We start from the raw sequence: 14,875 nt of genomic DNA on the forward strand, positions 1-14,875 counted from the left end.
CTTTCCTCACTCTATAAACTCAGCGTACAATGGAAACTGAAGCTACTCTTTGTATCACTGCTGCTCTTGGTGTTTCTTGCCTCTCAGATTGTTTTATTTACACTAGACACACTGCACCCTGCATTATTTATGCTAGACTCACTGCAGCTTATGTTAATTATACCAGACAATGCAAACCCTGTGTTATTTGGACTGGACATACTTCACCCTGCGTTATTTATACCAGACACACTACACCTGGTGTTACTTGGACTGGACACACTACGCCCTGGGTTATTGTGTTATTTATGCAAGACCCACTGCATCCTGTGTTATTTATACTGGACACACTACACACTGTTATTTATACTAGACAGACTTCACCTGTGTTCTGTATAGTAGACACACTGTACCGTGTGTTACTTATACCAGTGACAGTGCACCCTGTGTTTGTTATAATAGACACGCAGCGCCCCGCGTTATTCGCGCTGTGCCCCGCGTTATTCACGCTGGACACGCTGCGCCCCGCATTATTCACGCTGGACACGCTGCGCCCCGCATTATTCACGCTGGACACGCTGCGCCCCGCATTATTCACGCTGGACACACTGCGCCCCGCGTTATTCACGCTGGACACGCTGCGCCCCGCGTTATTCACGCTGGACACGCTGCGCCTTGTGTTACTTATGCAACACCCGCTGCATCCTGTGTTACTTATACTAGACAGACTTCACCTGTGTTCTGTATAGTAGACACACTCTGCCTTGTGTTATTTATACCAGTGACACTGCAACCTATGTTAATTCTGCAAGCAACACTGTACCATGTGTTGTTTACCCTTGACACACTGCACCCTGCGTTATTTACGCTGGACGCACTGCACCCTGCGTTATTTACGCTGGACGCACTGCACCCTGCGTTATTTACGCTGGACGCACTGCACCCTGCGTTATTTACGCTGGACGCACTGCACCCTGCGTTATTTACCCTGGACGCACTGCACCCTGCGTTATGTATCCTGGACACACTGCACCCTGCGTAATGTATCCTGGACACACTGCACCCTGCGTTATGTATCCTGGACACACTGCACCCTGCGTTATGTATCCTGGACACACTGCACCCTGCGTTATGTATCCTGGACGCACTGCACCATGCGTTATGTATCTTGGACACACTGAACCCTGCGTTACGTATCCTGGACACACTGCACCCTGCGTTACGTATCCTGGACACACTGCACCATGCGTTACGTATCCTGGACACAATGCACCCTGCGTTACATATCCTGGACACACTGCACCCTGCGTTACGTATCCTGGACACACTGCGCCCTGCGTTACGTATACTGGACACACTGTACCCTGCGTTATTTATCCTGGACACACTGTACCCTGCGTTATTTATCCTGGACACACTGCACCCTGCGTTATTTATCCTGGACACACTGCATCCTGCTTTATTTATCCTGGACACACTGCATCCTGCGTTATTTATCCTGGACACACTGCATCCTGCGTTATTTATCCTGGACAGACTACACCATGTAAATTAGACAGGTCACACTGCGCCGTGTTACTTATGCAAGACCCACTGCATCCTGTGTTATTTATACTTGACAGACTTCACCTGTGTTCTGTATAGTAGACACACTGTGCCTTGTGTTATTTATACCAATGACACTGCACCCTGTGTTTGTTATAATAGACACACTGCACCCTGTGCTAATTATGCAAGCGGCACTGAACCCTGTGTTATTTATCCTGGACGCGCTGCATCCTGTGTTATTCATCCTGGACATGCTGCACCCTGTGTTATTCATCCTGGACATGCTGCACCCTGTGTTATTCATCCTGGACGTGCTGCACCCTGTGTTATTCATCCCGGACACACGGCACGCTGTGATATTCATCCCGGACACACGGCACGCTGTGACATTCATCCCGGACACACGGTACGCTGTGATATTCATCCCGGACACACGGCACGCTGTGATATTCATCCCGGACACACGGCACGCTGTGATATTCATCCCGGACACACGGCACGCTGTGATATTCATCCCGGACACACTGCATCCTTTGTTATTTGCACCAAACATACTGTGCCCCGTGTTATATATCCTGGGCACACTACGTCCTGTGTTATTTATCCTGGACTCACTGACCTCTCCTTTGAAGATCTTCCCAGTTTCTTCCCACCGTCATCCATGATTCCTATGGTGCCCTACATTATATCAACAATTTCCAGTTTCCTGGCCCAACTACCTCCTCTTCACCGTGGATGTCCAATCCCTCTATATCCCCATCCCCCAGCAGGATGGTCTGAGGGCTCTTCGCTTCTTCCTTGAACAGAGGCCTGAACAATCCACATCCACCACCACTCTCATCCGTCTGGCTGGACTTGTTCTCTCGCTGAACAAATTTCCCCTCAAACTTGTCTCACTTCCTCCAAATAAAAGGTGTGGCTATTGAAACCCGCATGGGCCCTTGTTATGCCTGTCTTTTTGTGGGATATGTGGAACATTCCTTGTTCCAGTCCGACTCAGGACCCCTCCCACAGCTCTTTTTTTTTTTGTTACATCGACTGTTTTGGTGCCACTTCATAATCTCATCTGGACCTGGAAAAATTTTATCAATTTTCCTTCCAATTTTCACCCCTTTATCACCTTCACATGGTCCATCTCCAACACCTCCCTTCCTTTCCTCGACCTCTCTGTCTCCATCTCCGGTCCACCCATATTCATTACAAGCCCACCGACTCCCACAGCTACTTCAACTACAGCTCCTCACACCCTGCTTCCTGTAATGGCTCCATCCCATTCTCTCAGTTCCTTCACTCCATTCCGAGGATGCTACTTTCCAAAATGGTGCTCCTAACATGTCTTCCTTAACCAAGGTTTCCCACCCACTGTGTTTGACAGGGCCTTCAACCATGTCCAACCCATCTCCCACACCTTTGCCCTCCCAACTTTCCCTCCCTCCCAGAACCATGATAGGTTCCCCCTTGTCCTCACGTTTCACCCCACCACCCTCCACATTCAAAGGACCATCCTCTGCCATTTTCGCCAACTCCAGCATGTTGCCACCACCAAACACATCTTCCCCTCATCCACCCTGTTGGCATTCCGTTGGGACCATTTCCTCTGGGTCACCCTGGTCGACTCCTCCGTCACTCCCACCTTCCCACGTAATCACGGAAGGTGGAACACCTGCTCCTTTACCTCCTCACCGTCCAAGGGCCCAAACAATCTTTTCAGGTGAAGCAGCGCTTCACTTGCACCTCCTTCATTTTGGTCTCCCAATGCATTCGCTGCTCCCAATGCAGCCTCCTCTACATTGGAGAGACCAAATCAGACTGGGTGACTGCTTTGCAGAACACCTGTGGTCTGTCTGCAAGCATGACGTGGAACTTCCTGTCGCTTGCCATTTCAGCATGCTTCTCTCAAGCCCACATGTCCGTCCTTGGCCTGCTGCAATGTTCCAGTGAAGCCCAACGCAAACTGGAGGAACAGCACCTCATCTTCCGATTAGGCACTTCACAGCCTTCCGGACTTAACATTGAGTTCAACAACTTCAGATCATGAACTCTCCCCTCTATCTTTATCCCTTTTTAATCCCCTTTTCTTAAATTTTTATATTTTTTATCCACTTTTCATTTTTATTCATATATTCATTGTTTTATCACCTTTTCATCCCTTTTTCCATCCTTTTTTCCCAACCACCGCTCCTCCCCCCACCCCACCCCCAAAAGGGCCATCTGTTACTTGTTCCATATTGTGCTTTCACAGAGTGCTTATCCTTGTTCTGCTATTAGCACATTCTGCTTTCTTACCTTTGCCCCTAACAGCACCTTTTTTTAGCCCTTATCACTACCATTAAACACTCCCTTTCTCCTTTTGTCCATGACATCTTTGTCAATCTCTCCTTGGCCCCCACTCCAGCTTCATCTGCTCCATCCCCCCTTAAACAGTATAAATTTCATCCCATTTCTTCTTCTCTTTAGCTCTGAAGAAGGGTCATACAGACTCGAAATGTTAACTCTGTTTCTCTCTCCACAGATGCTGTCAGACCTGCTGAGTTTTTCCAGCATTTTCTGTTGCCATTTCAGATTTCCAGCATCCGCAGTATTTTGCTTTTATCTCAGTGAAATTCATGTGGGATTGCCCACTGGTTAGCCAAATGAACAGACCAAGTTTCAAATCTCAATGAACCCAGCAGCGTTGATGTAAAATTCACCAAAGGTGAATCAGTCCAGAGACCCTAAAAGGGACAAAAATCAAATTACAATCCACTAACCTCCTAGAAATGTGTAGAAGTGATTCAGTGTGAACTATTTAGTCTATGGGTTATAGAGATAGACAGTGAAGAATTAAAATTGATCAGAGCAGACCAGACTAGCAATCAGGATAATTTTTATAGTAAGCACAGCTTCACTATTACCAATACCTGGAGGCTAACATCAATATAAAAGAACCAAACCCTCTGGACGATACCTAATCGGAACTAATACTAGACTAGTCTTTTCCAATAATTGTTTGTTTGTAACCAACACCTGAAAGGAAAAATCAATGTTACAACATGCTATCCAGAACCTAACTCAGTTTAGAACTTTTTGGTTGCCAAAACCACAATAGAGCATAACTGATTCAAGTAGATTAAGTGTGAATAGGTGTGCATGAGTTATTTTTAAATTTTCTTAATGTCTGGACGTCTTTTAATGCAACGCTCACTATAATTCAAGTTTCATTCCCTGTGAGGTGAAGGTGTCATAACAATCTGATGTGTGTATATACATATAAACATATATATGAACACATGAATTAGGAGCAGGAGTAGGCCATTCGGCCCTTCGAGCCTGCTCCGCCATTTAATGAGATCACGGCTGATCTGATTTTAACCGCAACTCTATGTTCCTGGCTACCCCCGATAACCTTTCACCTCTGCCTTAAAAACATTCAAAGGCTCTGCTTCCACCGTCTTTTCAGGACGAGAGTAACAAAGACTCAGAACCTGGAGAAAAAAAATTCTCATCCGTCTTGAATGGGCGACCCCCAGTGATCCCTAATTCTAGATTCTCCCACAAGAGAAAACATCCTTTCCATAACCACCCTGTCAAGACCCCTCAAGATTTTATATGTTACAATCAAGTCACTCCTTACTCTTCTAAACTCCGGCAGATTCAAGCCTAGTCTGTCCAGCCTTTCCAGCATGTGTAATATAAATCTTTAATTTCATCAGCTGGTCAGATATATATATTGAACTTCTTTAAAAGCGCTTTTAAAGCAAGTAAAGGCACTGATTTCAGAGGGCAGCCACCTGGAAGTACAAGCTGGTCAGTTTCTGGAACTTTACAAAGTGGAGAACAATTAGGACCTGTCAAGGCAAACCTCCTACTGAATTTCACGCCTGTTGATGTTAAGAATTACCTCAAAGATGAACTGGCTATCACCATTTGCATTTCTATAAAGCTACCTTCCTGCAGAAACAGAAAGTCTATCAGGACAATGCCTATATAGTTGTTTATATCCTTCCTAGTTCATCACAAGGAAGAATGGTACATTCAGAAGCGATGGCTGGCACATTTAGAAAAAAAAAATTACCGAGTCCTTATAACAATAGCCAAGGTCTGTCCAGACATTAGCTAATCAATTATCCCTTGTAGAATACTCACCGTTGAGAGAGATCATGTGACAAGAATCACCAGTTTAAAAATGTATTTTATTACAACATTCTAGTTGTTTTTGGCAGTCTGAAGAAGTCATCTGCAAATAGACAAGTAACACCATCGCTCTCCCCATCTCTCAAGTTCAAAGCCCTATTTCTGTTACATTGTGGAATCCATCATAAAGATCGGGACTTTCATTCAAAAGAAAACTCAGGTGCAACAGCATCGATTTTTGAGAAAGATGGATTATGGTTTAAAAGGAACTATCTATAGAAATTGCAGTTTACATTGGCCTCAACAACACTAGAATTTCAAGACCCCGTGCAAAAGCTGCCTCAGCCTCGAACAACAGTGAAGGACTCATAAACAAAGAACTATCTTATTTTTATTTAACCTTTTATCACTGAATCTTACTTTGGCCAAAAGTTGAACACCTCTGTTGTATAATTGTAATTTTATATGTTTGTGAGTGAATGTGTGTGTGTTGCAAAGCAACGAACATGTGCTTAATTATCCAAGCTAATATATTACCCCTAACCCAATGTGATCTTATCTTGTATTAATCTTTTATGCAGCACCTTATCAAAGGCCTTCTGAAAGTCCAGATATACTACAGTTACAGGATCCCCATTATCCACTTTACACCTCTCTGAACTAAGTTTCATCTGCCATGGGTCTGCCCAATTCACCAACCTATCTAAGCCCTCTTGAAATTTATCACCATTCTCCTCACAGTTCACAATACTTCCAATTTTTGTTTTGTCCACAAATTCTGAAATTGCACCCTGTACCCTCAAGTCTAATTCATTTATATACATCAAGAAAAGCAGAGGTCATAACCCTGTCACTTGGGGAGCCCTACTGTACACCCTCCTCCAGTCCAAAAAACAACTATTCACCATTACTGTTTCCTATCACTCAACCAATTTCATATCCACGCTGCTACTGTCCCTTTTATCCCATGAGCTCTAACTTTGTTGGCAAGTCTGTTAAGAGGCATTTGTTCAAATGTCTTTTGGAAGTCTATGTTCACCATACCAACATCAACCAGTTGTTACCTCAGCAAAAATACTCAAATAAATGATTTAAACACAATTTTCCCTTCACAAATCTATGCTGGTTTTCCTTAATTAATCCACATTTATCCAAAAGACTTAATTTTATCCCAAATTATCATTTCTAAAAATGTTCCCACCACCAACATTAAATTTGCTGGCATGATCCTTGGAACCTTTTTTTGTTTACACTACCTTTCTCTTTGTGGGAATGTGTCTTGATTGAATACAACTTTCTCCCCTCCAAAGGCAGCCTATTCCGTTAGTTTTGCCAGCCAATCCTTGATTTTAATTTACTGGGCCAGATCTATCCTCACCCCACTGAAGTTGGCTCTCTCCCTCTCCCTCTTTGTTCCTCTCCCTCTTTCCCACAAGTTGGTGGACTATAGAATATGTCCAGCAGTGTAATGGTCCCTCAATTGATTCTCAGCTGTAACTAAATAGATTCTGTCCTTGAACCCTATAGTTCATCCTCTCTCTCTTCAGTACCGTAATGTTCTCCTTAGTCAATAATGCTACCCCCACCTCCTTTCTTTCCTGCCCTTGTATCCCAGAATATTCAGTACCCAGTTTCCTGCCCTTTTGAGAGCCAGGTCTCCATTATCACCACGCCAACACATTTCCACGTATATATCTGCATCTGCAGCTTATCTAACCTACTTACCACACTGCACTTTCACCTACATGCACAGTAAACTTAATTTAGAGCATATTACATTGCCTCTTACTCTGGCCTCATCTAATACCATACTAGTTCCTATTCTAGTGCCATCGGTCTTTCCCAATTCTCAATCCACCTTGGTTTTTCTGTCGAATATTACCTCCTGGTTCCCACGCCTCAACCAAGTCAGTTTAAACCCTCCCTAATAAAACTAGCATATTGCTTTGCAAGGGCATTGCCTCTGGTTCTGTTCAGGTGCAACCCATCCAGCTTGAGCATGTCCCAACTGCCCTAGAACCAGTCCCAACGTTCCAGGAATATAAAACCATCCATCAGGCATAATCTCTCCAGCTATGCACTCATGTGCTCTATCTTCCTACTTCTGTACTCACCAGAATATGGTACTGGGAGTATTCAGGAGATTACCTCCTTTGGGGTCCAGCTTGCTAGTTTCTTCCCTAAATTCAATCTGGAGGATGACCTCCCTCTTTCTACCTATGTTCTTGGTTCCAATATGGATCATGACCATGCAGTGACATTCTTGACCCTGGCACCAGGAAAGCAACATACCATCGTGGATTCATGTGTGCAGCTGCAAAAATACCCATCTGATTCCTTAACTACTTAACCCCCATCACTATTGCTTTCCTAATCTTTCTCCTGTTCCCCTGTACAGCTGAGCCAGCTATGGTGTTGTTGACTTGACTCTGGCCACACACTCCACTGGAATCATCGCCCTCAGCAGTATTCAGAATGGAATCATGATTGGAGAGCAAGATGGACTCAGGGGACTCCTGTACAACCTGTTGGTCACCCATTCACTCGCTGCCTGCATATCCTTGAGCTGCGGGGTGACCACAACAATAAAAGTGCTACCTACAAAACTCTCATTCTTATGGATGCGCTGCAGATATGCCAGCTAATGTTCAAGCTCTGAAAGCTGGAGCTCTTCCAGCTGACAACAGCTCCTGCACACATGGTTGTCCAGAACATGAGAAGCATCCCTGAGTTCCCACAGGGAATAGGATGCGCACTCCATGGTTCCGAGCTGCCTTGTTATGCCTCTACAAATAATAGGCTTAAATAGATAAAGGCTCACAAGCTACTCACGAATCAGCTGCTTCTCCTATGCTGAAGCCAGCTTATTTTATAAGGAGGTTAACTGAAATATTTTTACTTAACTCTTATCTAAAAATCTTAGATTTGAATTTACTGAAAAATTTAGACATTTAAATTACTATCCTATATTATTTAATTTCAACTTTATCCCCTTGATCTGATTGATCACATTTTAATTATATGATAAATTATCAAGTTGACTTTAACTTTTAGGTTTTATACTCATTCAAGCAAAATTTGACACTGAGCCACATAAGGCGGTACTGGGACAGATGATCCAAGGATTGGTCAGAAAAATAGGTTTTAATAAACGGCTGAAGGAACAAGTAAGGTCGAAGGAAGTAGAAATTTAAGGAGGGAATTCCAGAGCTTAGGGCCTTTGCAGCATGAGGCATGGTTACCAATGATGGTACAATGAAAGTCAGGAATGCTCAATTAGCCTGAATTAGACAAGTGCAAATATCTCAGAGGGCTGTGGAGCTAGAGAAGATTATAGAGATTGGGGGCGGGGCAGGGGGGTGGTTGGAGACACCAGCCAACAGCGTGCTGGAATAGTCAAGCCTGCAGGTAACAAAGGCAACGGATGAGTGTTTCAGCAGTAGATGAGCTGAGGCAGGGGCAGTGTTAGACGATGTTACGAGGTGAAAGTAGGCGGTCCTAGTGGTGACAGAGATATGTGGTCAGAAGCTCATCCAAGGGGGTCAACTATAGCATTAAAGTTCCAGACACACAATGATTCAGCCTCAGGCAGTTGCCAGAGAGAGTAATGGTGTTGGTAGCTAGGGGTAGGGACTGAAGACAATGGTTTCTGTCTTGCCAACATATAGTTGGAGGAAATTCCTGTTCATTCAATACTGAATGTCGGTCGAGCCATTTGCCAATTTAGAGGCAGGCACAGGGTGGAGTTGAGTGGTGTTAGCATTTATGTAAAAACTAATGCGATGTTTTTACATGATGTCACAAGAGGCAGCAAGTAGGTGAGAAATAGGAGCAAACCAAGACTAGAGCCTTGGGAAGCACCACAGGTAACAGTGAGAAGAGAAGCTGTTGGAAGTGATATTCTGGCAACGATCAAACAGATAAGATTGGAACTGGGTAAGAACAGTCCCGAGTGAACAACACTGAAGAGGCGTCGGGGAAGATGATGGAATCAACAATGTCAAGGGTTGCAGACAGGTTGAGAAGGACAAAGGGGGCTTACCTTTGTTACAGTCTCATAGAATGTTATTTGTGACTTGAATAAGAGATGTTTTGGTATTGTAATAGGGGCAGAAAACTGATGGGAGGGATTCAAACACTGAGTTCCAGGATGACATGGATTTGGAAGGCAACAACTTGTTAAAGGACTTTGGAGATGAAAGGGAGGTTGGAGATGGGGCAGTAGTTTGCAAGGATGGTGGGGTCAAAGCTTGGCTTTTTTGGAGAGGGGTGACGATGGTAGATTTAAAGGAGAGGGGGACAGTACCTGAGGAGAGAACTGTGAACCATGTCAGGTAATACAGGGACTAGGAGGAAAAGTTGGATAGTCAGCAGTTCAGCGGGAAGCAGGACATAGGTCTGTAGGACAAGATGAGCTTGGAGAGGCCATGAGGGGAGATTGGAGAGAAACTGGAGAAAGCTGGAGTTCAGGGATAGGGGCAGGGAAAGCTTTAGTGGAAGTTTGGTCCAGTGAGCTAGTTGAAGGAAGTGGCAGATGCTAGTGGTTGGATGGTCTCAATCTTAGTGACAAAGTTGTCCTTTTAGGAGTGAAAGTTAAAAAAAAATACTTCTACACAGAAAGGGTGCTGGAAGGTTATAACTTCCTTCTGCAAATGAAAATTGATGCTAGATCAATCATTAATTTTAAATCCAAGACTGACAGATTTTTGTTAAAAAAAAGAGGTATTAAAGGATATGGGTGTATGGAATTCCTAATAATTGGCTGCAGATCAGACATGACCTCATTGATTGGTGGAACAGGCTGGAAGAGCTAAATGGCCTCCACCAGTTCTTATGTTCCTACAGCAGCCAGTCCATGTGTTCTATTGTGACCCCCAAGCCTGAATATTCAACCACAGAATGGAGGAAGTTATCACAGCTGAGCCCAACCTTGCCCTCATTCAATCATACACCTCCAATAGTGTAACTAAATTGTGCGACACATCACAGATATATATTTTATAAACAATATATTAAAGTGTGTGCATTACACACACACACTCTAGCCACCTAAATCAGCAAACTCAGCACACGTCAGCAATCAAACCCAAGGTCCGCATGACCCACCTACTCACTGCTCTCTTTAGCTAAACGATCAGGCACTCTTTGATTGGTTTTAACATTGTTGTTTTTTTAGGGATTTCTTTTTAAGTGGTGATGCATATGCCAGCAGATCTCTGTTGCTTCTGATGAGAAGGCAATGCACTTTCTTTTTTAAAACCAATAAAGGTGTTACCAAAGCATGGCAGGGAAAATATTATGGGGAAATTATATAAGTAAACTGTAACAAATAAAAAAATCTGTGCAATATGCAACACTTAATATATTACAAGGAAAAATATTTGCATTTTTATACCGCATTTCGTGATTACCGGGTGTCTCAAAGCACTTTACAGCCAATGAAGTATCTTCTGAAGTGTAGACACTGTTGTAAAGTAGGAAACACTGTAGCCAATATACACAGCAAACTCTTATAAACAGCAATGTGATAGTGATCAGATAATCTGTTTTTCTGAGTTGCTGACTGAAGAATAAATATTAGCCAGGGTACCTGGGTTAATTCACCTGCTTTTTTCCCCAACATAGGATCCTTGACATCCACCTGAGCAGGTAGATGGGGCCTTGGTTTAACATTTCATCTGAAAGACAGTGCAATGCTCCCCCAACACTGCACTGGAGAGTCAGTCTTGAATTTTGTGCTCAAGCCCTTTAGAGGGACTTGAACTCTGAACCTTGTGTCACGCCCAGAAGATATGAAGGAAAATATATATATATTATGTGTCTATATTATCCTGGCCACTTTATAAAACTATGATTTTTTTTTAAAAATGGACAAAGGCTTTACACTGACTGAAGCCTGACTAGATATGGCTTGCACAAAAAGGATTTCTAGCCTTCAAAAAACAGCAAGGATCTCGTTATCTCTAAAGAGGCACTAACGCCCCCATGACTACAGAAATGAAATTCTAAGGAAATGCACAAAGACCCTTCACACTTTTAAGGCAGAGCTCTGGCCAACGAAGATGATACATCTGCGAGGACAAAGGGGACCCTGAAACTGCTGTAACTTATTAATGGATGCAACATTAACCATCTCAAGAATCCAGAGCAGGAAAAATATCCTTTATCCAAACCAAGGGGAAGAAGTGGGAGTTATGTCACATGACCTGAACCCCCCACCCCCCACAAAACAAATCCCCAATCTGCTAGAAACTGTAATATTGCCATATGGAGCTGAATCCAGGCAGTCTGCCATCTTCCATCTACAAAGCTGTGGCAGAAACAGAGCTCTGTCAAGGTTTAATTTGCCTGGCTCTCATCTACAGTGTCTCTACCAGAACATCTGAACTTCTATACCAGTGCCTACTGCAAGACATTCATCTCTATGTGCTCCTCCCATCGTGCAAAAGTGGATCACCCCACATTAGTTTCAGCCGGCTAACCTCTCAGAAGGAATAAACCATTGGACTTTTGATTCTGGACTCGACTCACTTGAAACAATAATTCTTATTATGTCTGTGGTCTTTGCCCTGTACTTCTTTCTTTTCCTTATCTGTCTTTTATTGTATGAATGTATCAGGGGCTACATCCCACATTTTTGAGTGTGTTTAAAATAAACTAACCTTCTGATTTTACCCTATCTCAAATTTGTTGTGGGGTTATTAAGAGAGGATTGAATCACTGCAAAAACTGAAGGGCTGAGGAAAATACGTCACCACTTATAAAGGGGAAATCAAAAACACCTTTCTGTTTATGGTCAGGTGGTAAGAGGAGAAATCAGGGCTGTTTTAAATTAAACCCCCTTCAGTCTGTAACACTTGTGGTTCGGAGGTGGATTTGCTGTCAATTGAGCCACAGTTGATATATGATGCAGATAGATATATAAAATATGTATTACCTTAAACACGTAGCACTGTTCAGCAATGCTGTAGGCATCAATTTGATGTTGGTATCTGCTTTGTGATACAAGTCAGCAGCAGCAAGTTATACTGTCGGCTCTCCATTGCTGCCTGCCCAGATGAACTGGATGTCTGTGTGTATATCTTTGCAAATGTGAAGCTTTTCACTCACCAGCATTAAAGTTTGAATATCAGCAATGAACCAGTAGGTATTTGGCCCACATTACTTCATTCATACAAGAATAGAATACATAACCAAAACTAGGTGTCCAATTTAGGCCATTAGTCCCCGATGTTTATGCACAGTGCCCATGTTTGGCTGCACAAGTGGCTGAGAGGAATGGGTACAACAGACTAGATTTTCCATTCAGTACTATTTTAACATTAGTGTTAACCCATTTATTGGAACATGTTAAAAGTGACATTAAATGGGTGCTCATTAGGTAGCTTAGGGTGCTCTATCAGTTCAGAGCCTGCACAGGACAAGCAGCATGCGTCAGGCAACACACATCAGTCTCGGGAGCTAAGGAGCCAAGCACCTGTCCTGAGAACCAAGGGAACAGACCAGTTACTTGTCGCGGTGATGAAGATGCCCATTGCCCAGCTCAGGGAGACTCCAATCCTAATCAATAGATGTGTCATTTCAAAATGGGGTGACCTCAGTAACTGTGACTGAGGAAAGAGCAGTGGAAGGTAAATTCTGAAAAGAGTGGCCTCTTGGAGAGAAAAAAGCCTATTACTCACCTCTGCAATTAAACACTATAGCCTCATGTCGCGATCTAACTATGTGATACTTCACGCAAAAATCAAATGCATGGCTAACAGCATGGATACATTCACCGGATCAACCGCACGATTCTTCAGTTAATCCTTGCCCCATTTTCACAGTTTAGTATTATCATTCCATGATTGGAATTTGCAAAAGCACAGACAAAAATCCTTCTTCCATCAGCTCAAGAGGGAATGGCACTCACTCATTGCAATGCATTATTATAAAGTGATCAATAATGGGTTATTAAACCAAATGGGGAGGAGGGTAGATACAATGATGGTTCTGGGGTTTCGAATCAATCACGTGAATTCAAAGCTGAATCAGGGCAGCGATTATATTACTGAATTTTATTCCGATCCAGCCAGGGTACGCTACAATTATAGTCATGTGCGACTTGCTGACCGTGTAGGGTTTTTTTTTTAAAATAGATGAGCACAGCGGCGATTGCTATTCACAAACCAGGATTTTGTGTTAAAGAGAAGCACCGCAAGGCCACTAACCCCTCTTCAATTTACTCAGGCAGCCCGAGTGACAGAACGAACGTGCGGATCCCGTCTCCCAGCAACCTCTCCCCTTCATCCCCCTCGGCTGTGTCGCTCGGTGAAGCAGGGCAGAGCTCTAGATTAACACGGAGATGAGCATGGTGTCCTCGATCAGCAGCTGCCCTTCCTCAGCATTCAGCGCTCTCAATCCAGCAGGCATTCTCGCACATGCTTCTTTTTAACTCAATGCACCACTACGGGCTTGCAGGCTTTCATACCACAATGCAGTGCTGCTTACTCTAGAGCACGGGCCAATGCTTAACTCCTCATGTCCCAAAGTGAACATCGCGCTAACTACACCAGGCACTCCTTTCAGTTCCGATAAACAGGGTTGCCAAACCTCTAAGCCTTGGCCTGGAGTCTCCAGGAATTGAAGTTCAATCTCCAGGACAACTGCTATGTGCATCCCTGGAGAACAATCATTAGGACATTTAAAAAATGTTTATTTTGTCACTTCCTTTGACCATTTCTCTTTAACAGATATAAACATATTGAAAATAGGGGAGAAAGGGCTGTCTTCCCATCAGTCAAGCATCATAAAATTGGGTAATAAATCTTTTGCTTTCTAATTGGTGTAGGAAGTCAGTACCTTACAAGGATGGATGTGTTGGCCAACTAATGGCTGCAGCATTGGGGCAAGTATTATGATGAAACCTCCAAGAGGTTTAATCACAGTTAGCAAGCCTATAGACTTCTCATTTTTCTCTTAAAGAGCTTCACAGAATCCTTGAAGCGCGTCACAAGCTGTAAACTAATCACGTTCAGAATAGTTCATACGTAGCATACAGAGAGCGAGTTACACGCAGGAACCCAATCCTCCTCCTTTAGGTACCATAGCGTAAGAGAGCGTTGCCAACCATAGACTTCCATTGGATTGGTCAATACTTTTGCTTGGCAAAGTACTGCAGTGGTTTGCCATTACCTTTCGCAGAATGGGTGATCAGGAAACTCTCCCACTCTAACTGCCTGCCATCAGGTGTATT

At 43.6% G+C, this 14,875-nt stretch overlaps 1 protein-coding gene across 1 annotated transcript in view; it reads right to left on the reverse strand.

Moving 5' to 3' along the window:
* The window catches only part of LOC121285910 (oxysterol-binding protein 2-like), a 195,142-nt gene extending 181,081 nt beyond the window's left edge, over positions 1–14,061 (reverse strand). The window contains exon 1 of the mRNA XM_041202852.1: positions 13,851–14,061. Coding sequence (XP_041058786.1) covers positions 13,851–13,929 — 79 coding nt within the window. The 5' untranslated portion in view covers positions 13,930–14,061. The remainder of the gene's footprint in view (positions 1–13,850) is intronic.
* Between the last annotated feature and the right edge of the window lie 814 nt (positions 14,062–14,875).

The sequence above is a fragment of the Carcharodon carcharias genome, chromosome 13, assembly GCF_017639515.1.
Source record: "Carcharodon carcharias isolate sCarCar2 chromosome 13, sCarCar2.pri, whole genome shotgun sequence".
NCBI classification, from domain to species: domain Eukaryota; kingdom Metazoa; phylum Chordata; class Chondrichthyes; order Lamniformes; family Lamnidae; genus Carcharodon; species Carcharodon carcharias.